The 24,827-nt window shown below is 39.2% G+C and overlaps 1 protein-coding gene across 1 annotated transcript in view; it reads right to left on the bottom strand.

Annotated features, from left to right (window-relative positions):
- The window catches only part of galnt18b (UDP-N-acetyl-alpha-D-galactosamine:polypeptide N-acetylgalactosaminyltransferase 18b), a 73,776-nt gene extending 53,448 nt beyond the window's left edge, over positions 1-20,328 (bottom strand). Inside the window, exon 1 of the mRNA XM_069524178.1 lies at positions 19,848-20,328. Within this exon, the coding sequence (XP_069380279.1) occupies positions 19,848-20,085 (238 nt within the window). The 5' untranslated portion in view covers positions 20,086-20,328. The remainder of the gene's footprint in view (positions 1-19,847) is intronic.
- Positions 20,329-24,827: the final 4,499 nt, after the last annotated feature.

Below are 24,827 nucleotides of genomic sequence, written 5' to 3'. Positions count from 1 at the left end.
ATATGTCATTATTATTTTCTTGACTGTCTATTTGAATAGTTAAGAGGAAACAACTCAAAAGTAAATGTCTGTATTTATAACGGTGGATTAAGACTTTTCTTCATGAGCTCTAAACACAAAGTGCAGCTGTCATTAGTGTTGCCCTCATATGTTCATAAACCAAAGAACTGACAATCTGAGCAACTGTGTCACATTTTGTCCTGATCCTCTGAGTAGATGTTGAAGTTGAAGACGACAAGTTTGAAAATGAAAAACAATCTGAGGGTGTAAAGAGGAAGACGTAAGCTTATAGCAAACCTCTGTTACCTGCCTCTCAACTCAACCTGAGGTTAACAGCTCAAGATAAGTCTGGGATCATACTTATGGGTAATGTAGGCATCAGGTTCTGACAAGAAGGAGACATTTGTGGAATGAAGAAGGGGAGTTTCATGGCAATCTATCCCAAAGTAGTTGAGATATTTCATTTCGAAGCAAAGTTGTGAACAACCCTGCAGACAGACATTCACAATCTAAGAGCTGCCAAAAGGTTTGTGTTTAAGTTTGTGTAAAAGAAAATCATATGATTGACAACTTTCTTATACTGTTTCCCTTTTTTTTAAATTACCCTCGGGAATGGTGGTTAAATATAAACCCAGAAAGAAACTGTTCTGTTTACTAAAACATCAGATTTAAATACATGATTTAAACTTTAGAAAAACTGGGCTACAGAGCAGCATGAACAAGGATATGAACTGCAAGTCAGTAAGTCAAGGCCTGTCAATAATTGACACTAATATTTCTCAATAGTTTATTATACCTTTCTAGCAATGAAAATAATTTCTGCTGAGCAGTAAAACATGTTCACCTACAAATGCAACACTCCATGAAGACATATTTTAATGAATAGGAAAAGATCTTAAGCTGTGTGAAGGTTTCTTACATTCTGTGTTTAATATTTCACTGACAAGTAGCAACAGAATTTTTAAAACACTGCCAAGTTTGTCTTTTTCTTTCTCGCTGCATGTAGAAACAGAAGTCTTCGCTCTATCTTAATGAAGCCTACATGGATTTGGATGACAGACGTAGACATCCAGTATTTTATTTTATGTTTTGTTTTTGATCATGGCCTCTGTTCATGCTGGTACGGGGCATACATCAATTATTCAGGTGCAGAACTCCTTGATTCATCACTTGGAGAATTTGGAGGGAAATAAGTCACAAGTCACTTAACAAACAAAGCAATTGTGAGTCTCTTTTCAAGATGTTCCTCACTGCATTCTTTGGTTGTAATGCTCTGCCCCGATGGAAAAGCTGATAATGTCGGAAATATGTACCTTTCACGCTGTTTGCACCAGGATGAATAGGAAATGAACAAGAAAACATTTGATTGAGTCCTCTGACGTTATACGTTTGGTGCATTTTTCTTTTTGCAGCTACTGAGCTGCTCATTCAAGTGTGCTCACACTAAAAACAATTTTCTCAGTGAACTGATTTTTACATCAAGTCTGAACCTGGTTTCTATTGTCAGGTTATGGAATCAAAGAAACCTAATTTCCCCAGAAACATTACTTCTAATCATGATATATGCAAATAGGTTTCATGTTTTAAATGCACACGTGCACAACAAAGATTTCAAACAGAGAATGCAGCTTTGTGATTCCAATGATTTAATGTAAAGTCCAGCTAAGGCTACTATGTTTTCGTTTGAAAATCCATCAACTCTACTATAGATACACCTGCCATCCACACTACTTTTAAATCTGCTAAAACAGAAAAGTTTGGAAAAACTGCTGGCTCCATCTCCGTTTGAAAACTCCAGGGCTGCATTTTAGTCTGGAAGAATGCACGCACGCACGTTTATCATTAGACGTAAGCCGTGCTTCCACAATGAGAAGGGGGGTTAGGGAAATATCTGATTATTGAACTGCTGCTTGTAAACACAGATCTACAGTTACTGGTGTATGTCAATCATTGTTAAATTTCCTGCAAAAATCAATTTCTTCACCGGGCTTTCTTGTGTGCATGGGTGGATTAAGGGTTTTATGTTTAAGAGAAAGTTATTGGGGAAACAACTAAATACAAACTTCAGGTAGATTCAATGCTGACATTTGTGTTCTTCTGTGATTAAGGATTTAACAATACCAAACTGGATGTGGAAGATAAATGAGCAGAACTGCTACGAATTTGTAATCTAAAGCAAGATGACAGTTTATTGATCCCAATGTGGAAATTGGCTGCACTTTCCTGCTTGTTGGCTCCTTTGACTCAGGTTGGACACATCGACTTTAAAGAAAACACCTCCATTAAACAGAGAAAGAGCTTTCTGTCTCATCTGAAAAAATTAGGATTCTGACACAAACCCTCGCCACACATGGAACCTTTGGCTGGGATACACTTTTTAGATTTATAAAGTATTAAAAGCAAAGGGGACAAAGAGCATTTTCTGGGAGATGCAAAAGCTGGAGAGGGAAATTTCTGCAACAAAAACAAGTCGCTTTGTGTGAGTCAGTGCGCTGGGATAAAATCAGTTGCGGTGATACAGAAACATTATTGTGGCTGGAGAGGCTGACAAGGAAGGGAAGTGAGAGAAAGTGAGAGTAGAAATGGGCTCATGGGATAGATGCACGCTCAGATGAGTAATGGACAAGCTCTTAAGGTTTGATAACTGATGATCAATTCTCAATCTGCGAGTTAGCAGAAGAGCAGGAACATGATCAGTCAAATTATTGTCATTTCTGTTCTGAGGATGAGAAACGACCTGCGGGTCGACCTGTGATGGATGGATAGATAGATGAAGAGATAGATAGATGGATAGATAGATACATGGATGGATGGAGAGATGGAGAGAAAGATGGATAGATGGAGTGATAGATAGATGAATAGATAGATAGATGGAGAGATAGATAGATGGATGGATGGATAGATAGATAGATGGAAAGATAGATGGAGAGATAGATAGATGGATAGATAGATGGAGAGATAGATGGATGGATAGATAGATAGATAGATGGATGGATGGAGAGATAGATGGATAGATGGAGCGATAGACAGATGGATAGATAGATAGATGGATGGATAGATGGATGGATAGATAGGTTTTTTGTTGGTAATTGAATTATCAAACATTAGTTTCTTCTTAGTTTCAGATAAAATCTGCAGTTGCACAGGCCTGAATGAAACATGATGCTCCTTGATCATTTTAAAATGATCACATAGATTTCTATCTTACCTTGTTTCCAACAGCACTAACCTGAGGTATGATGCTCCACATTTGCTTTGCAGATCAGTCAGTGTCTCTATTTGTCTTTGTTGCCCTTGCCCTTCTTGGAGAGATTTTTTTTTAATGAGCCCTTTGAGGTTTTGTTTTTTTATCTCATCTGTGTTTTTTTGCCTCCTTCCTTCTGTTTATTATCTTTCATGTGCACGTAAACATGGCATCCTGTAAATTAAGAGCGGTGGAAATCAAACACGTCATCGACAGAAGGTTCAGAGAGAGAATCCAATAGTTTGGTGGAAATCAGTCATTTAATGGGGAATAAAAATCAAGTCATCTATAGAAGATGTTTAAAAAAACATGAGGGAGCTTTTGAAAAAGTGCATCTTTAATGTTTAATTTTAAAAAATAAAATGAAAGTGTAGGTTTTCTTCTGTTTTTGTTTACCCCATTTACAATTTTAACTTCTAACAACTTTCTAATAAACATCTCACAAACTGAAGCATTTACACCTCATTTTTTCTTTCTTTTCCTCATGTATACCACTCCATCGTCACGAGATCATTTACAATGCACAATCTTAGTCTGTAAGATTTCCAGGACACTAAATATCATCAAGGCTAGAAAAGATTTGCCAGCTAAAATTAGAAACACTCAACATTTAATAATTCTCATTGATGTAATGGTCGACTTCTGGGCGAGGGAACCAGAAGCCCAAAAATGTCTACTCACTTATATCTAAGTTTTCCTCTAGCACTAAATCTATAAATATATTGCAAAAGTTATTCAAAAGTTCAGTAGTTGTTATGGTAATAACAGTAATATGCAATACCTCTGTTACACCAAATTTACTGAGTAGATGCAGGTTCTTAAAATGTGGGTAGACATGCAAAAAGAAGCCAATTGACTCCTTCCCCATGGCAGAAGAAAGTCAGATGTTAGCTGTGTTAGTGGCTTTTGACCAGAGGCAATATTACAAAATGTGTTTGTAGTCCAAAATCGACTTGAATTAGATAATCGATACATCATAGTAAAAATTAATAAATACATTTCAGAAACTTGGAAGATTAAAAGCAACTTTGACACAGTATAAATTCATTTTGATAATCACACGTGTCATTAACCTCCGTCATATAAATCCCCACAGCCCAGATGCAAGTATGAACTGGCGTGCTCAATCATGAGGAAATGGAGAAAAATAACCTCAGGCTGTTTCCACTCGCAAGACCAGCTGGCTAAATGTGTCGTACCTTTCATATCCCCCGTTCAGGGTGAAGAAACGAGCTAAAGGCCAGTAATGATGCTCATCATGCCTCTAGTGACAGACGGCTGCCACTGGTAAACATTAAAGTGAAACATAGAAACAGTTGTGAATCTGGAGAAGAGTTTCATTTTCTGGGGAGGAACCACGTTAACGTTGAAATATCAAATTCACTTATATAAACTATGATACTGCAGCTATTGTGCAAATCTTTTATTGGAAGGAGGATAAAACTATTTCTGAGATAATGATGTAAAGTGGTTTTCTCCCTTTTTCACCAAGTCCACATAGCACTGGTCATAGGCTGCACAATATTTGTCGAAAGTTTAAGAGCAACTCAGTTTTTTCCTCTTTCTTCCCTCTGCCTGAGGGAAAAGAAGGTAAGGTATAACCTTTTTACAGAGATTAAGAAACTAGTAAATTCACAACTTTCATGCAGTGGTGGAAAGAACCTATGTCATGATTTTCAAATCCTCTGTCTCTGAACAAACTGTTACTACACCCTCTGGTGCATTATTAAAAAAAACCCTGTACTGCAGGAAGTGGTTCTGTGTACAGTGTCAGAACGTTAGAGGAAAGGAACGAGTACCAAAGGAAGACAGGCTGGTTGGTCAGGGATTCCCAAAACATGAAAAGAAAGGAAGCAGACATGGACATCAGATGATGGAAGAGCAGCACTGTCTGCAGACTTAGCCCAGAGACACGCTCGGATATAAAGCGGAAAGAATACAAAGCAAACTACAAGTGCAACTTCTGCAACAGTGTTGGGATACATGTACATATGTATATCATGTCTTACTCACCTACGTAAGCTGAGTCTACCCTTGACACTGATTGGTTTGTAGATGGGCGTTCGTCTGACGTCTGTGTTGTCAATATAGTGGGTATTTGTCTTTGTGGTTGAATTGAGAAAATTAATTCACTAGGTTATTCCATTAAATATGGATATTTACCAACATCATCGGTATCATTATGGTATAACTACCAACATCACCTACTTCATGTGCAGTACTCGACAATAACTTAAATTGCCAAATTAACGTCCTTATCTTATTCTATTGTTTAAAGCACACACCTCTTTAGGCCGGGCTGAATTTAGGTCTGTTGGTCGGAACAGTGGTCGGAGGCACCTCTGACGCCTGACAGCTTGGTTCAGACTTAACTCAGAAGTATGGACCAAACTAGGAAGGTGTGAAAGCGCCCTGAGACAAACTGTTTTGGACACGTAAACAGCTGGAATAATAGAGGAGTTCTAAAACTTTAACTGCAGATGTGTTCTTACGTTTCCAACATCACCAAAAATGCTTGTTTTACATTTTGCTCCGTTCTTATTACAACAGAATGGTTGAGAGAGACAATTTTATCTAACATTTATTCCAACAACAATACAATGAGATAAATAATTAGCTCCAAAACTCTGCGCTGTGCAGCAAAAAAGTGAAAGAGCCTCGTCCTTATCGCTGCACAGCAGATGCTCACAAAAGCATATGACAGGGGTGATTTTTGCACAATGCTGGTTCGCACCTCTGGCCGGGCAGACTGAACGGCTGCTGGATGGTTGCTGATGGCAGCCACTGTCCTCTGTACAAAGCCCTGCCTGACGGCCATAAACCCCTATCATGTTTTGTTAGAAGATCCAAAAGCTTTCCGAAAGCTTTTAGAGTGTAATCTTATAAAAGGGATGACAGGGTGAAGCAACGTTTTACTGTCAAAATCACATTAAATATACATTAAAGCAAGGGCTGTCGACATGGGGGGAACATTGGGTCAGCTATCTGGGGCCCTCGGTTGAGGGACCTTTAAAATAAGCTGCAGGAATAATTTGTCAAAAATTTATGGGTCAAAACTTTTAAGTATTTAGGAGTCACATGCATGTTTGTTGTTTTTTTCTTCCTATTTGGTTAATGACAATTTCACTTTCCCTCCATATGATGCAAAAAATGCTTTGTTCTGTCACACTATTGGTTTACTAAGGTAAAATAACAACAATGGTGCATCGATCAAGGCAAACTAAGCAATTACCCGATGATTAAAGCAAAATGTTGGCTAAGATACATGAGCTGCTGAGGGAAGAGACAGGCTGCACCATAGACAGAAACCTTCTCAGAGAATACTTGGTTTCACCATTGGGTATGATCAGTTATCAGTTTGGTTCATGTTCCATCTCGTGTTGTCCACTTTATACACAGAAGTGAACAAGTATGCGCTGCACCTACACAGCCATAGCACTTGTTCACTTCTGGAGAGTGAGTTAAGCTTTATCTGCATCTGCTTCATTTGTTTTCTTGAAGTTTCTAATCTAGTGATGATTTAATTTGATTGTGCACATTTGATGTGTTAGTATTTTACACAAAGTATAGGAGAGGGTTGCACTGGTATTATTTAGACTGAGGAGCTAAAATTTAATAATTCGGAGAAGCTATGGCATCATGACCTGTAAACCAGGTCATGCAGTTATTATGCAGACCTGTTTGGTGCATTATTTTGTATATGGATCCACAAAATGTCGACAAATTCCCTCATGCATACTTTAATATTGTTGACACTGAGCAGGTGGGATGGGCCAGTGGAGATCATCTTGTCCAGGCATACGCGTTAATTAAAGCCTGATTAATTTAAAACACTGTGATCTTAAAATCCAAGCTGAAGTTTTGCTTATTTTTCTCAATGATTTTCATGGATTAGTGAATCAAAAAATAAAAACCTGAATCACTTTCTTTCTCATTTTTCAAAATAGTAATTGAGACACAAGAGACACGTGGAGGTGTGACTGCATGCTGCAGTGAACACTATACAGAGTACACACACCTTTACATTTCCAATAACAACTAATACACCCCCTTCATAGAGCTAGATGATAACTGACAGAGGAGTAAAGAGATAATTCTGCAGCTGTGATGCAGCAAATGTTTTCCTCAGTGTATAATTCAGCTGAGACATCACCATGCAAATAAAAACCAACTTCTGAGTATTATCTTTTGGGGGAATGTGTAATGACTTCATTTCTGCACCAAATCGCCTCCTTAAAATGGATAAGATCTATTTTTGTTCAATGCATTTGCATTCTTATTATTTTTTGTCTCTCCATCCCCATTTCTTTTTACTGAATATTATTCCTTTTATTGTGTCTTTACATTTTATTAGCAGTGTATGAATAAGAGCTTTGAGCTTCTCTCCTAATCTAGCTTTTGTTTAGCTTTATATTGTCTGATCTTACTATGCACGCCATTTCTTTTATAACACTCGTCTGTTTTAATGTGCATCATTTTGGATTACAGAACTGAAATCACGCAGTGATAAAAAGCATCATAATGTGCAGTGTAAGTGGTGTTAAATGTTTTGTAGTAGCAGAAAGTTAACATGTTTAAGGATTAAAAGGTGTCACAACACAAAGTGACTATTCAAATTGAAAAAGAATATTCAATTGTCTGATCGCAACAGTTATACTGAGGCTGCTAACTATTACTTGATCAAACAGAATTACTGTTGATTCATTTCTTATTTTCTGGTCTGCCCAATGTCATAAAATAGTAAAAAAATGTTTTTTTGGGAAAAACCATTAAAAATATTCTGTTCTCAATCTTGTAAAACAAAGCACAAATGAGAAATCTTCACATTTAAGAAGGAACCAGACATTGCTGGGTGTTTACATAATGATTCACTTTTGATTGTAGATACATTTATCTTTACCTGTGTCCATCAGACGAGTTGTCCTCACATCATCACTTCCAGTTTTTCATGAACATGAAGCGTAATTTGTGTATAAAATATCTTATGACATAAAGATTTAGTCCTTTATCATGAAAATGTGCTATTACAACAGTTCAAGCATTTTACAAGTAAACTTTAATAAGTGTTTTAACTCTGTGCAGATTCTGCCTAAAGCTCAAGTCAAACTGGAATAAAATGAGCTGTATAGGAGCCTCATGTAATTTAAGATGTTTTGAGCCTTTTGCACCTAGTTTTTGACACATTTTCTCAGACTGTGATCTGAAGCACACTCTGCTTGTCTGCAGTAAAGAGTGCGTCTGTCTTTATCTTAAATCTGCTGGAGGAGATGTGATACGTTGAGCTCCACTGTTTCTAAGTCATTTGTGTGGGTGAATTTTGCAGCGTGAAAAAAGAGTTGTATAAAAAGGGGAACAAGGAAGCATGTGGTGGGGACGAGACGTTTGGATCTCCGTAACTTCTCTCCACCAAATGCAGTCTCTCTTGCTTTTTTCTGGAATTTGCTGAAAATGTACACTGAAACTCCCATGGCTGTTGGACCATAAGAAAACTAAGTTCACTGTAAATTAATTGTTCAATTTGGACTATAATTATTGGAGGGGTAGTGCAATAAATGTCATCGGCTCTCTGGATGAGTTAGAATCCTTGCTTGGTACATGTCATATTAAAATCCCTGTGCGGAATAATCTTGTGAAAATAGAGCTTCTTGTTTTCTGTTACAGATCACAAACCTGTCAAATTCTACAAACAAACAACCTTAGCAATTATTCCAAATCACAGAACCCTAAGTAATCATTCTTGTCCTGCAAGCTGAGCAATAATAAGCTGCAGAGATAAATAGAAAAAACACATTGGGAACATTCAGACACGTTTGTTGTTTCAGTGTCCAGTAGGTTTTTAAAAGGAAGAAACACGTACTGTTGTTATTTCTGAAATGGAGGATCTGTGGCTCGTCAGCGCAATGCTTTCTGACGGATAACGACAGTTCCAGTTTTGTCTGTATCAGCGATGGATTAATGATGAGTGAAGGTTGGGAAAATGTATTTTGATAGAAGATCTCAATTATAGTTAGCTTCGATGGAACTCGTTTTCAGGCCGCAGTAATTCACTCCTGTCTTGTTGCGTCTCATCCTGCGATCCGTCTCCACCCTCCCCCATCATAACCCCACATCACTAACAGCTGACTCAATAAAGATGAATCGAATACGGACTGTTTAACTCTGCCGTCTGGTACGTATTCACATGAATCTGCTGAGTGGGAGAATATGCAGTATCGATCCAATGCATGAAAGATGGTCCTGTTAATGTGGTCGGGTTTAGAGGTTAGTTAATATGACTTTATTTAATTTACAGAAGAACTGAAGAGATTAACTTTGATGGCAAACATGAACTGCACATTATAAATCTGGCGTTAATGCATTGGACAGTGAATGCACCAGGCAGAGGCAGTCTTCTCAAATATCTGTCATGATTTTACAGGATTCTGTGCAGAGATTAAACTCAAAATTAACAGTCAACTATTTTGGTAATCACTTTAATGTTTCAAATAACCAAAAATACCAATAATGACCTTTTTCCAGTTGTTGTTTTTTAAATGCACTGGTATCAGATCTGGACTCGGTGTCGGCCGACACACAAAGTTCAGGTATCAGAATCAGTAAGAGGGAAAGCTATTGGAACCGTACATTTGTGCTGTGCTGCATGAAAAAATGACGGACTACACTCGTTAAATCAGTAGATGAAAACGTTTTGAACATAATGGCATGAGTGTGTTTGAACCAGAGAACGCTTCCTCACTTAGTGCCATTAATTATGAAAAAGAAAGTGCAGACAAGTGAGACAAAAAAACTGCTGACAAAACTTAAAAGCACAAAGCAACAAAACACTTAAATGTGTCTTGCTGTTGCCTTAACTGACGATGCTGCAAGCATCACGACGAGGTTTCACAAAGGTTTAAAATATTAAAGTGGACCATGAAGATCAGAGGATCTGATTATGCAGGAAAATTTAGGTGGGAGGAGGATTTTCTTTTTTGTTTTGCAAATATCGATTTTTTTTGTCCTTAGGCTATAAAAGCTGGACCCTGACTAATGAATCATCCGGAGTATGTTGTTATTACAAGAAAATCTGTGAGGAAAAAAACAAGCATTCACTGTTTGATAACATAATAAATTCACATGAGTGAGAAACCAAACAGTTTGTTAGCAGGATTAGACAAAAACTATTCTACTGTTTTCTTTGAAATTTGTGTGGAATATGACCCAAGGAATAAGAACCCATTCATTTGTGGTGTGGATCAGGATCAGGAATTTCTTTTTACTTTCTTTTATTGAGAGATGCCGCATTTTTCAACATATTCATTGATTTCTCAGAGAATAATTTAAAATAACACTAAACAACATTAAAACACCCACCTCCTTCCCCCAAGTTTCAATTAAATAAATTCGGCAGTTTTTGCCCAACCCTCCTAATTATTACCTCCACCAAATTGATCCCAAATCTCAGCTTCTTGTCAGTCTTGTATTCATGTAATTTCTGTACGTTAAAACAATGGGTGCTAATCATTGGAGCTTATGTTTCCAGCAAACATACTGTTTGTATGCGACACATCATCAATTCAAGTGAGTCTTATGAGGTGGCTGCAGTATGCCTCTAAAATAAGTGAAGTTATGCTGAACATACAAACACACCACATCAGCTCTTCTATGTTAAAAATGCAGCGTTGCATTGTGGGGCTGTGTTGCCACGTGGATGTGTTTGGAAAGAAGCATTACGGGATCAGCAGAGATGGCGGATGCTGGTTTAGCATTTTTTTAAGAAATGCCCACTCACAGACTTTGTAAAGACGGAGAAGGAACAGATGGGCTTTTAGATTTTTCTTCCAGCTCATTTATTGAATCTTACTCGTTATCCTGGTCTTGGTTATATATGAAAAAACGTTTCCCCATTTTGCTTCTAGACAGTGTTGATATATATTTATTTCAGTATCATAAAAAAAAAAAAACCTTGATCTTTCCCTCATGTCAACTAAGTGGTTTCAATTGACTAAACATAACCACAAAAACGTAATTTAGTCGCCTGGAGCATATTATTGTGGGGGGAAAAAAACATATCGACAGTGAGGGTTTTGCATTGCAGATTTTAGATTAGCAGAGAGCACTTTGGCAGATGCATTCAATATGGATGTTTCTCTTATTATGTTGATAAAAACATTATGATGGCAGCATCATGTTTCCTACAAAATATATAGTAACCAATATTGTTTATTAGTTGTATTTGAATGGATTTGTGGGAGACAAGGTTGGAAAGTTAAGCATTTAGATGCCAACGATTCACGTATCATGCTTTATATTAAAAACTGGAAGAAAAAGCCGACCCCGTCATACAGGCTGTCAGCATTTGATAAGCTGATAGTGCATGAGTAATGTGTTTCTGTGTTTTGGAGACATTCTGTTACTGGTCAAAAATAATTGAATGCAGCTGTAAGTCTACCCTGGGAATATTGTTTCTTAAACCTACTCCAAGCAATGCTTATCAATACATCATTGTGTGTCAGTGTATAGAGATAAATGGCTTCCTGTCAACTTGTAAAATAAATCTCATCCAGCCTCGGCTAAACCAGATTTACATCTGACTTACAATGGTTGTTTTCATACTTTTGTTGTGGCTGCAAAAAAGCGATTTTGGGGAAAAACTACATTTGCAATAGTAAACTAATCTATTTAGTGGAAATTGTCAAGGGATGACCTTTGAATCGACACTCTTGTAAGAGGCTTTTACGTGTCTAATTTATTCTCTTCATGATGATTTTGCCCTCTGGAGTCAGAATAATTAATTGTGTTCATTACCAAACATTCTCCAGTGTATTTATATCCCTGCATTTCAATAGCTACTCAATTTATTGGAATTACCACCCAGAATATCCCTCGGTTTTATATCACCTCACCCCAGACTCTGTCTCTCTCTCTTTCTCTTTCAGCAGCTGCAGCTCGGCCAACAGGCTGCAAACAGCAAGTGCTGGGAGATAAATCAGTCTGGTGATAAATCTACAGGAGAATGATTATAGAAAACACAAGTTACATTAATTTTATCTGTATGAAGTATGAAGAGCGGTCAAGTCGCTTCTCCGCACTGTTTTCCAACAGAAGCCAATTTATGTTGGTTGTATTAACTAATCAAAGAAGAACAGTAGCAGAGTGATGAATTCATTAACTTCTATAAAGGGTTGAGCTATTATAAGCACTTAAATATGAATGCAGCTATTTGTCTGTCTCAGTGTCCCCGGTGTCCAGCCTGGCACGTGAAGAATTTCTGCCTTCATGGCCAAAAAAAATTATATTATTTCAACCAGCATTTTATTTATCACATCATCTTTGTACAGTGACATCGGGCAAATGACTCAGCCAGTGAATATGAAATATTTGCTTGTCTCATACCTAATGCATGGAGACATATCTCAATCACTAAGTCAAGTGAAAGTGCTTATCAAAGGAATAAATCACAGTCATTTAGAAACAGTGGGGACTGTAGTTCAAGCGTTGACAAGTTATTTTCCAACTATACTTACTGTACATATATACACGTGTTACATCATCCAGTAGGCTCGGCCACAATTCTTCAATAAAACATTTTTTTTCTCATGTTACGTGTTGATTTTTACATATTGGACCGTTGCTTGGCTCTAAAGTGGCAACGTCCGCCTGTCGCTCAGTCCCTCACTTTAAAATGTTGAGCCTGTTAAACATTCTATCATCTTTCTTGCATTTGGTCGTTCTCTGACACAGTCAGGAAGTTATTCATTTGGAAGACAAGAGCACATTACAAGGCCTTTATCTAAATACTAAATATGTTCAATAAGACAGAGGATGGAGTAAAGCAGTGCACAGTGAGTTTTAGGGTGTTCGAGGTGTTGGGAGAGGAGGTTCTTAAACATAGTGACACCCCTGCTGTGTTAGAATTTCCTAGCTCGTTCCACAATCAAGGAACCACAGTTGAGAACAGTCTGGAGAGCCGATCATCATTGGTAGCCCGTGATGAGCACTGGAGTGACATGTGCCCTTTCAGGCTGATCGAACAGAAGACGTGGTGCCACATTCTGAACCAAGTCATTAACATTTCTTGAGAACAGGTAGGAAATTAATTAAGAGGCAGAAAGGTGCCAGGTAGTTATATTCTCCCTAACGGAGAGTTGGCCCATTGCCTGAAGCGATGAGATCTCTTCTGATATGACAGAACTATATATATATATATTGAAAGTATTAATTTAATGACCACTCTAGCAGATAGAACTATAGAATCGAATGAGTCCAGTACAGCTGCTATGCTACATATTTTTATATACTTCAAAGAACATGAGAGATTGTAATTCCTCTTTTACTAAGGTAGATAGTGGTGATGTTGTATTATTGTATTATTAGTACTATTTTATTTTGAATTGTGTTTCTAATCTCTAATATCTAATGTAGTATTTCTATTTCCGTCCATGCACATGGAGTGAGAAAAATATCAGAAATTCTCATTTATACATTTAATCTAGTCCAGTTCTACAACCTGAAGAATAAACATTTATTTTGATCTCTGATATCCATCCATCCTTTATCACTTATCCCTAGAAGGTCACAGGGGAGGTGGAGCCAATCCCAGCCGACATGGCAAGAAGCATGGAACACTCTGGACAGGTCCCCAGCGAATCATAGGGACATACAGAGACAAACAACCATCCACACCCACATTCAAACTATCTGTATGTCTTTGGACTGTGAGAGGAGAAAAAACCCTGCAGACTCAGGGAGAACATGAAAACTCCTAACAGAAAGGCTGGGATTCCACGACACCCCATGCCGCCCTGCTCTCTGACAGTGTCAAATAAAGCCAAACATTATCTTTGTATGAATTGTTCAATTAGATGTGTTAGATTTCACATGTGTACAAAACAAAATATGTGTTATGTCTTTTATATCCAGATCATTTCTTCAACTGGCTGTTATAGTGAATTTCCCCACGGAAATTCACTAACAAATTATTATTTATTAATTTCTGATTCTCATTCTGATTCTGATCTTCACCTCACTATTCTGCCTGTCACTATAAGATCCAGTGATTTCCGATGCAGCCTCCTCTGCAGCAGCAGACCCCAGCTGTGTGTGCCTTCATCATCTGCCAGAACACATGTCCCCCATTCACCTTCATTAGACACTCAGGTTCTGCCTATGAGTCACCTGCCTGGCTGCATTGAGCCACTGTGCCTGTGACCCAATAACCCGACTAAAAGTTGGAGTAAATATCCCGTCAACATAATACACAAAGATCATTCACAGAAAACAAATCACAGAACAATCATCATCACCATTATAAATACAAAAAGCAGCATCTCCACCTTCACCATAGCAGCAGCACAGCATTTGTTGCACCAGTCTCCTACCTGCTGAGGTAACAGGTTCTCAGAGTGGCCAAAGTATGATTTTTTTTCTTGCAGATGAAAACACAGGACAAATTGAAACAACCCAATAAAAAAATTTGCTGGTCTCTACAAATGAAGCCCAGGAGAGGTTTTCCCCAGATTTCTGCCGCACTGGAGATATTTGAGTCAACACACTACCTTGATAGCTTGAGCTGCATTTAATCCTTTTTTCATTCCTCTAAGACGCCCACTCGAGCATCTTATATCTCACATTATCATTCAAAACTTTAGTAAACAGAAAGGAGAAGACGGGGATAAGGGACTTTATTCTCTAAGAAGCAAGGGTGCCTCCCTGAAAAAACTATATGAAAACAGTTTTTTTTTTCTCCCAAAGGACTAAAGACTGAAAAACTGGAAGTATGTATGTGAGGCTAACTTGTACTGCATACCATAACCTGCATGCACAAGCATGCATGCACACACACACACACGCACGCACACACACACACCATGTGTTCTTATGTGCTTCCACCTCTCTTATTTCTCCCTATCACTCATTCTACTGCTGTATTCATTGTCAATGTGGAAAATCGCATCAGATAAATGGCCAAATGTAACTGTGTGGTAATGATCAGTTCTCTCAGGCCTCGTGGCCTTTCAGTCGCACAACACACTGGTAATCATCATCTTCAGAGGTCAGAGCCAGACATCAAACCAGCTGCCTTTTCATGAACATCATCTGAATAAGATCTCTATTGAAACTGACATAGACAAATATCTGACTTCAGACTGTAATCATGCAAACACTGTATTGAAAGTATCATCAGATTTTCACATACATTTTTGAATATTTTGGTTTTGTCAGCATAAGCAACTGCTATGAATCATTTCCATTATTCAACAGAGGCATTAAATATAATAATTAGTGGAACAACTGATTGATTCGATCAAAACTGAAAAATGAATCCTCTGTTTTGATGAGTGAGTTTCAGTCATTTAAAAAAGTCATTTTGTTTACTACACTGTGCAGATTTTTTGGGTTTTTGGATTCAGACAGAACACCATGATAATTAGAAGAAATAATGAATTAAAAACCATAAGGGCTCTGCGAAATTATTCTTTTTTCTATCTTTTCTAAACTTCTTTCCAGCCCAAAAACTGAATGAAGAAAATGAACGATTGATTGTAAAGTCTTTAAAATAACTTATTTAGAGCTCACTTTAATTAAACACTTCTCAGACTTATATTGGTGGGGGTGTAATTGTATGCAGCAGCTCATGTCAACAAATACCAACAGAAATAGCAGAAAAACGCAGTTGATAACAAAACAAAAGCAATCTAAAGTATATGTGGAATTCTGATAATAACCTCAACCTGGATAAAGAAATTCAAATATGCAGCGTGACTTAGCTGCACCTGAGGCATACTAATTCCATATCGGATTGCTTCATTTACTTAATATGCAAAAACCATGCAGAATTAGTGCTTTAATCATTATTTTTCAGTCACATCATAAAACATAACTTGACAAGGTTCCCCGCAGACTCTCTCCAGTGTAATAGCAAGAGGCTGAAGCTGTGAGTGTAGCAAACAGCCCTCATGGTGGGCGTGTGAGAACCTGCTCTGTGCAACCACCCAATAAATTCTCCTCGGCTGACTGTACTTAATACAAGAAGAGGTTCAGTCAGGTTTATGCCGTTGCCATGTTGCTGTGTCGTGGTAACAGGCCACTTCATCACGTGGCTTCAGCTGTGGAATATTTCTGCCCTGTCCACTGGTGGGAAGATGACACCGGAGATTTCTCAGCTCCCTCGGCTGTCCACTGTGACTCAGCTGGAGTGGACGTGCAGCGTTGCTCTGTGGTGATTTGGCCTCCGCAGCACTTTAACTGAGTGCATCATGTGTCTGTGTGGTAGGGCTGTGCCATGTGACCAATCGCATGTCCCGACAGATAACTACACATCATTACTCGTCCACCTCTGTGCAGACTTTCCTTCTTTCAGAGTTTCCTTCCATCTTGATGATTCATACTTGCCATTTAGCCTCTTGTAAAGTCAGGGATTGGAGTTAGTTTTGAGCACTCGACTGAACTTCTGTGACTCTCTCTGTACTGTTTGACATGATTCTTGTGTAGGTGGTAAAAGAGGTTACTTTCAGTCTCTTGTGGGGACACGTCGGCAGCATAGTTTGCAAAGCACAGATTTCTGTCCTATGTTAAACCAGGTCTATGTGAGAAAGTAGGTCCTCTTTCAGGTACGAGCTCTGCATTTAGTCTTGGCTGTCTCGGAGTCCTCAGTGCCACGTTAACTTGCCTCTATGTGCGTTGCCATCATGCACATTTCTTTCCTGCATCCATATTGTGTGGAAGAACACAAAGAACCTTATGTGTGGGCTGCCCTTGCACTGTATGAATGTGTGTGAATGGGTGAATTGCAAACTGTACTGCAATGTGCTTTGAGTGGTCATACCATGTATCTTCTAAGTGATGGCAAATTCTATTGTTTGTTGTATCACACACACCTGGCCTGTCGCGAGAATTACGTTATCGACTTATCGTACAATATATGGACACGATCACGATGATTTTGCCCACCTCAATACTTCCCGTTTGTTTACTGTATAGCGACCAGCGTTGGATCACGTCAGCACAACCCCTATCAGAGAGTTCATTCATTCCTGTGTTCCGCAGTCACATCCACAATCTGTCAATAATCCAATCACAACCTCAGCCCCGCGTACTCTGAACCACTATACAGAAGAGACCTGAGAGCAATGAGTAAAGATGTTTGGAGAGATTAGTGGGAGAGGGTCATCTGTTTTACCTTTGCAAAAGTGTCTTGTTAAGTTTGAATGTTGGGATCAGTCAGGAGGAAATCATCCGGTGGATTGTTTATTCCCTGTGGAGCTACCGGTTAAAGGCCAACGCCATAACGCCGACTGACTAACCGACTTGACCTTCTACTTCACCGTGAGTGCCCTGTACATATTGTATATAGAAACATAGTTGTATTGAACTGGAGAGTGTTAATTTGAGAAAATCTGTGGTAAAATCTGCAGCGAACAATTTTTGTTGTATTTGTTTTAGTCCTGATTGAACTGGATTGAACTGGATTGTGTTTTGCTTGTGGTTGAGACTGAAACAGAATTTGTACACTGAACTCTGAACACTGAGACTGTGGGGCACAAAAAGGTCTTAAAAGGACAATATTATCTTTGATCTCCATTATTTTTAGGACAATATATCATCCAACAAAAATAGTTATTGTGACAGGCCAAGTGATTTTGTGAGTAAAAGCACTGAAGCGATTAGATTAGAATTTCTGCACTTGTCCCACAACATGATTTAAGAAGGAAACATTTTAAGAGATGTCAAAAGTGCACTAATGACTCTGTGGCTCTGTGGCTCACTGGCTGTTGATGCCATCAGCCCTTTACAGACTCTCAGATTATGGGTGTTGATTTGCAGCGGTTTCATTCGTCGCAATTATCAGGGAAATCCAGAAAACATGATTCATACTTGAAGTGACAGGTAATTTTGTCGGAAGTAGTTTTAAGTGTTGCAAATATGACATCAACAGTCTCTTCTAGCATCGGCTCCATGGAAAAGACTCAACAACGGTGCTGCGCTCCAAATCTCTAAAATAAATTACAAGCACAGAGACTCACTTGTGATATTAATGTGATCTCTGTCATGTCACTGCAATTCATGTCAGGGGCCTGGAGACATGCAGGTTCCTCAACTAAAATGAGTACAAACACCACACAGCAGCCGTTAATGATGCTGGCTAACTGTGTTTGAGCTCATGAGAGACTGAGTGCAGAAGAAGTGAAGATGTTTGATATGCATGACTCTTTTTTTTCCCCAAACTAATTACAGAATGAGTGTCCTAGTTTTGAAAGTGACATAAGAAGACAATGTGCCACAGCTCGTTTTTAAGGGGAAGTGCTCGACATTTGGGCTTATCACCCGTTTCTCTTTCTGGTGGAGAGTTAGACACAAAGAGAGGAACAGGTCTAACAGCAGTTAGACCTGTTCCTCTACTTGAAATAAATGCTGAAATAAATGCTGCTTGTTTCTTGAGACCCTGGACACATTTTGCTTTGTTTTTTTTATTTACTATATAAGATTTATAAGTAACTTTTTCATAATTATCTTTGATTTTATGATGAAGTGTAATGCATGCCTAAAATTCAATCGTCAAAACATTTCACAAACAATGCTGATTGTTTTAAGCACAGAAATAGTAGAAACACGTACTCCAGAGTCACCTGGGGCATCTGAACAAAGCTCCACCCCACAGAGGCCTGTGGGCGCCAAGGTGAAATGGAGACCTGCCTCCAGGAGGAATGTTAACCCAAGCTTAGCATCGAACCATAGCGCTCAAAAGGAGCATGTGAAGATTTCTGTCTGCTTTTAATTCCTCTGCACCACCATTGTGCTGTATGAAATCAGGACCTGCCAAAAAAAATGACCCCCCCCTCCTGTCTCTCTCTCATGTGATGACAAGAATAGCTCCTGTAAAGACACAGACAGAAATTAGCAGTGTGCGATGGAGCGTGAAGTAACTGTACACGGCGAGTCGAGGGAAAAGGCAAGAAGGAATTAGAGAAAAAAAGGATTCCAGACATTCCTAAAAGACCAAGTTCAAGGCAAATTACGTACGAGGTGCAGATAAGTAGCTCTGACAGCTTCATTTGTAAACCCAGTTCAGTCAGATACGAAATTATACTGAAACACTTGCTGCTGCATCTAACTTTATCACGTCATTGGATCTTAATAAAGAAGGAGGATGCTTCATGCATGTTAAGGTGGAGTGTGGTAAAAGACGCAGGGGGCACAGAACATGATTTCAACCAAACCTGCATCAATTAACTGTAAAAATGAATTTAACAGAGTGAACGGCAAAGTCATTCATAGTCTGTAAATAAGAAGATGGGTGATATCTACTTTGCAGAGAACTCAACCATATAAATTAATGGCAAAGATACTATAAATATTGTTAAATTGCAGTATGCTTCTATCTATTCAACTCCTGTAAGCAGCATCTTTATCAAACACGCCTCTGTGTGATACTTCTCATGGGGACATGCAGCTTTGTCCTCTATCACACCTTCCACATACCCAGGCTTAGATGAAGTTCCTGCCATATCCATCTCACGCTATAAACCGTATTAATTCACCCTTAAAGTCAAATGTGTTAGTGACACTTAACGTGGCAGTGCACAGTTTCTTTTGAGTTAAGCTGGTTAATGAACGGCTTTACCTTGTATGTGCTGGTTGACCACATTCTCCAGCCGATCGAGCCTCTCCATGATCCGGAGAGTGTCGCCTCTTTTGTCCCCCTCTAACTTTCTCTCTGGCAGAGGCATGGGCACTTTGATGTAAATGTTGGCGATGTAATTAGTTACCCATCCCACATAGAGCAGGCACACGATGTTGGTCATGCCGCTCAGGATCACGCATGTGGACACCAAAGTTTTGGTTCTCCTGGTGCAAGCCATGCCGACATCCCTCCATGCAGCCTGCGCTATCCCGTGACACCGGAGCACAGGGCGACAGCCGCCCGCACAAAAACAAAAGGAACTGGGGGGGTGAAGTTAATTCCAGTCGCTGCAAGATCCGAAAGCGCCGAGCCTTTACCTCAGATGCACCTTTGTAGGTTAATTTCTACGCAGGTAATGTCAAACATCTACAGGTGAAGCTTCCCGTTCCATTGCGAACCTGCGGCGGCTCCAGCTGCATCTGAGGATCGAGGAGGAAGGAGAGACACCGAGCATCCTGCTGCAGCCAATGGGAGGGAGGGTGAGGACTGACAGCCTCCCCACTGCACGCGTCCCCGCTGCGCACTGGCTCACAGCGAGAGTGGATCTGACCTTATCCACGGAGCAGGGCGCACAGGCTCCCAACACATTTCTGCTGGCACAAGACATATGCGCCACACCAACACTGCACACACTTGATACTTGATCTTACAGTGTTGATTAGCTTTTTTTTTTCATATTTGCACGACACTTTTTGGAGAGAGCTTTTGAAAACGAAGCTGCAATACTGGACCAAACCACGAGATAGAGGCAGCGGGGCTCCGTGAGAAATCACGGTGTGGTTGTGGGGTCATGTTATGGGTCTGGCTCTGGTCCAGCTCTCTGTGAGACGCACAGGATGCAGAGAGGAGGCTGCTCTCATCGCATATGCGTCTGTAATTAGACCAGCGCAGGAAAAGATAGCAGGCGGACTAATTACAGCAGAAGCGCTCCAAGGGAAAATACTGCAGACAAAGTGAACTCGAGGAGCAGCAGTTTAACCTGGTGACGCAAAAGTGGTGGCTTTTCTCTACCAAACTGGGAATTTCACTCCCAGAGTTTGTATGAAAAGGTTTTATTATGCTTCTGGTGTGGGTTCTTTTTATTTCTGTGGCCCAGGAGAAGAATATAGGCTCATTAAATGGCACAGCTACATGGAAAAAAGCTTAAAATGCAGCCATTGTGAGGAGGATTTTGCCCATGTTCACTCTCAAAGTAGCACGCCTAATTCTCATATCTGCAGGAGTGTACTCAGTGCAGCAGCATCTGGATTTTGTGTGTCTACCAGCTGGTTATTTTTTCCCAGACTGTGTCTCTGAAGCAGTCGGACTTGTCATTTCCTGCAAGTCATCCTCCTACTCTTTAAGATCAACTCTTTTTTATTATTTATCTCACAACCTCGCAGTTACTGACGACCCACTAAATGCACATGAAAGCTGCAGCATCTGAAGGAATGTCAGGCCTTTTACTTCCACTGAAGTTCTTGATTGTGTCTTCAGAGTATTTTCAGAATCATCATTTCAGGATGAATATTTGATAATAAAAGCATTTAATTGTCAAACACAACAGGCTGCCAGAGCGAAGGCATCATTGTCAGCGATGATAAAATAGATGTAATGTAAATGAGCATTTTTCCCATATTTCTCCCAGGTGACTGCAACATGTATCTATATTATGGGAAGAAAACACAGAGAAATTTTCCACAGGCACTGAGTCTTCAGAGCAAAAATTGCAAATTGCAATTGAATCATCATCTTTGTAGTCGTAGCTGTTATCACACACCTCCATTACTGAGCATGGTAGACAGGAACAAATTTGTAGATTGAATTGACAGCTGCATGCCGGCTTTTGAAAAAAAAAAGCTTTCAACCGAGATTATTTTCAACTGCAATGCATATCAGTGCACATTGAAAACATGCGTGGGTAAAAAATAATTTGTTCCAATTTATTTTGTCAGACAATGAGCATCAGCAGCACCCAATTACCCTCCCCTCTGCAATCCAGATGTAACAACAGACCACCTCCTGGTCCTGTGTCCTCAGCAGCAGCCGTTTATGGCTGCGAGATGATCAATGCAGGAGCATGCTGCCCATTCATCTCAGCTAAGAGACCTGCCACAGTGAAAAAAGGTACTTTTGTTGTTTGCAATATGAGAAGGGCCTTTTCTGTATTATAGTTACATCGACATGATGAAAAGTGTTTTCTCACTTTTTCTGCTCGTTTAATAACTCATGGTAACCTAAGAGAATCTACTGAAAGTCGATAAACTCTATGTGGGACTTTCAGCAACCCAGTTGGTACAGATTGGAACAGTCCCAAAAGTCCCCAAAATCAGTGAAGTTGATCAACAGAAAATGTGTATGCTTCAGTCAATATTTGAACAGATTAAAACTGATTGTTCTCAGCCAAATATTATCCCTGTCAAGTGAAAATCTCCTGCGTTTTTTAAGAATCTTTAGAAAAATCAAAGATTATATTACTGATAATTCTGTGCTGTTGTTTAGTCTTATAGCAATAAGTCAGTTTATCTCAGTCTTCAACCAAAAATCCATAACACAATAAATGTCAAAATACATGAACTGTCAAACTGTGACGAGCTCTTGGCAATAATCTGACAAATACTCAATAATAAAAACAACACTGTTACAGCCCTAAAGTCATGACCAACTTTTCACTTATGTATTTGAGCTCACACAGCAGGTCTCTATGGAAAATATTACAACTTTGACAGTACTTTAAATTTCCCTCTGATCAGAGAAACACGTGAATTAAATCTCAGAAATGGCAAAACATGCACAGTGTAGAGTTGAACACAATAAAAATGGATTGAAACATAAAAATGATATACCAGCAGTCACCGTGAAGGGCAGATTCAAAGATGAGCTTGTTTTCAGTGTAGTACTGCTTGATGTGTGAGTGTCATTGGTGAGTAGTCTCCTCTCTGGTTTCACTTTTGACTGCTGCTCTGTAAAGGGCACTTCTGGAAAAGACAACATGTCCTTGTGAACGGATGTTTTCACAAAATGTTGTCAGGGAGGCAACTTTAAAGCTGCTGACACATTTAATTGACAAACCATATATACCTGCAGGTGTTAGACCTGCAACTTGTATTGATTTCTGTTGAATCGGAGCCAGCCTCAGGGACACTTTGAGGTTGGTATTAGGTACCTATAATCCTCCCATTGAATGATCCACCCAGCCAAGCAGCTGTCACATTTAGTCTGAATGAATGGGCTTCTTCTGGGCTGATTAATTACCGTGCTAGAGGTTATCCTATAATCATCACTGTGAGGTCCAAAGTGATGAGAGGCAAAGACACTACTGCTGTAAGTTCCTCAGCTCTGGAGACAGCGGCCATTAATCAACAAACCACACACTCGACATGTAAGTGACAACACAGAAAAGATAAGTAAATAATTACATCAAATTTAAACCCTCCTCTCAAATCAAGCCTTTAAATTATATTATATAATATTTTGCCCACAGGTTGATACGAAGACTGGAAAAGAATCCCTTCCTCAGAGCAGTAGCTTCAAGAGGTGCTGCTCTGAGACTGACCCCCTGATAGTCTCACAATCCCTCCATTAAATGGTTGAAATGGTGGACACAAATTCACCTTTCATATGGAGTGGGGGAGCTGACCCTTTATTCTGAACTCTCTGTGTGTGGGGGGGCTTACATGAAAGAGGAAATTTCCCCTGAGACACAGGATCTCTTAGTTAACTCGTGTTTAACTGCTGCACACGGCTGATTGTTGTACAGGAGCCTGAAAAAGTCTATTCATTTCATTAAAAAAAAAACCTTAAGCACCAATGAAATAAATATAAAGTCAATATGGTGCCCTGTGTTAGGTTGTTTGCTTGAATAGTGTGTGTGACTATAAACACAACCAGCTACAGATACAGACATGTACAGATGTATTGTTTGTTGTGGAAATAATTAACCCTAATATAACCCCAAACCATGAATTCTCTCACTTTCAACCAACAGATAGAGGAAAGAAAATTACTTTCAAAATATCAGATAACAGAACCTGCTCATTATTTCTGATATGCATGGTGAGTTGCACAGTATGATGCTATTCTCCCTATTTATTATCACACAAGAAACATTCTCAGGAATCAGATGGATTTGTTTTTCTATGAAGACAACATCAGACCTATCTGTGTGACCAACATCTGATTTCTATCACTGCACTTTATTAAAAAAGAGATGGATTCAAGTGATATTATGAGATGCCAACAACTGAAGGGCAGGTTTTCTTTACACAAGGCTGTGTGTTCTGAATATTTTCACTTTTTGATCAGCCCACATATTACAGTAAGTGGCTGTGGTGTGGACACAGGAAGTGTGAGATGAAAATCACATTAAATTCAAGCTAATTTATTTATAGAGCCCTTCATCAGAAGTGCTGTCCCAGTGGACGTCACGGAGAAAAAGCGCCAACCTATCTAGATCTCTCTAATCATTCACATGGCAAAATGAGGTGTTGTAATACATGATGAAACAAGTGAAATGCAAGGTAGCAAACAACGCACAAGGCTCAAAATTGCCGTCCATGTCTATTTATTCACGAAGAAGTAGACACTATATCACAGGTAGTTGGTCAACCTAATGCAATTCAATTTAACTGTAATAAAATGAATAATTCATTTTTGAAGCTATTTTGTAAAGTTAGACTGGGCGAGCAAGGAACTGACTCTGGTAAAGTATGCTTTGTATGATTTATATCAGATTGAATCATATTTGTTTAGAGGTGAGCTGGTGGGGACAAAACAGTGAACACCTAATTATTTCAAATTTACAAAAACTCATCTGGCCGCACAAATTATTCATGATAATGTATCCACATACTTTAACAAGCCTCATCTGGTGGAAGGTCGAGAACCCCCCCCAACTTCACCTTGTTGCAAAGCTGTGTCTACTTGGTGCAATCTCATTTG

Source organism: Paralichthys olivaceus, chromosome 1 (genome assembly GCF_024713975.1).
Source record: "Paralichthys olivaceus isolate ysfri-2021 chromosome 1, ASM2471397v2, whole genome shotgun sequence".
In the NCBI taxonomy this organism is placed as follows: Eukaryota; Metazoa; Chordata; class Actinopteri; order Pleuronectiformes; family Paralichthyidae; genus Paralichthys; species Paralichthys olivaceus.
Note: the sequence above shows the minus strand (reverse complement) of the source record. Positions and strands in the feature narration are given on the sequence as shown.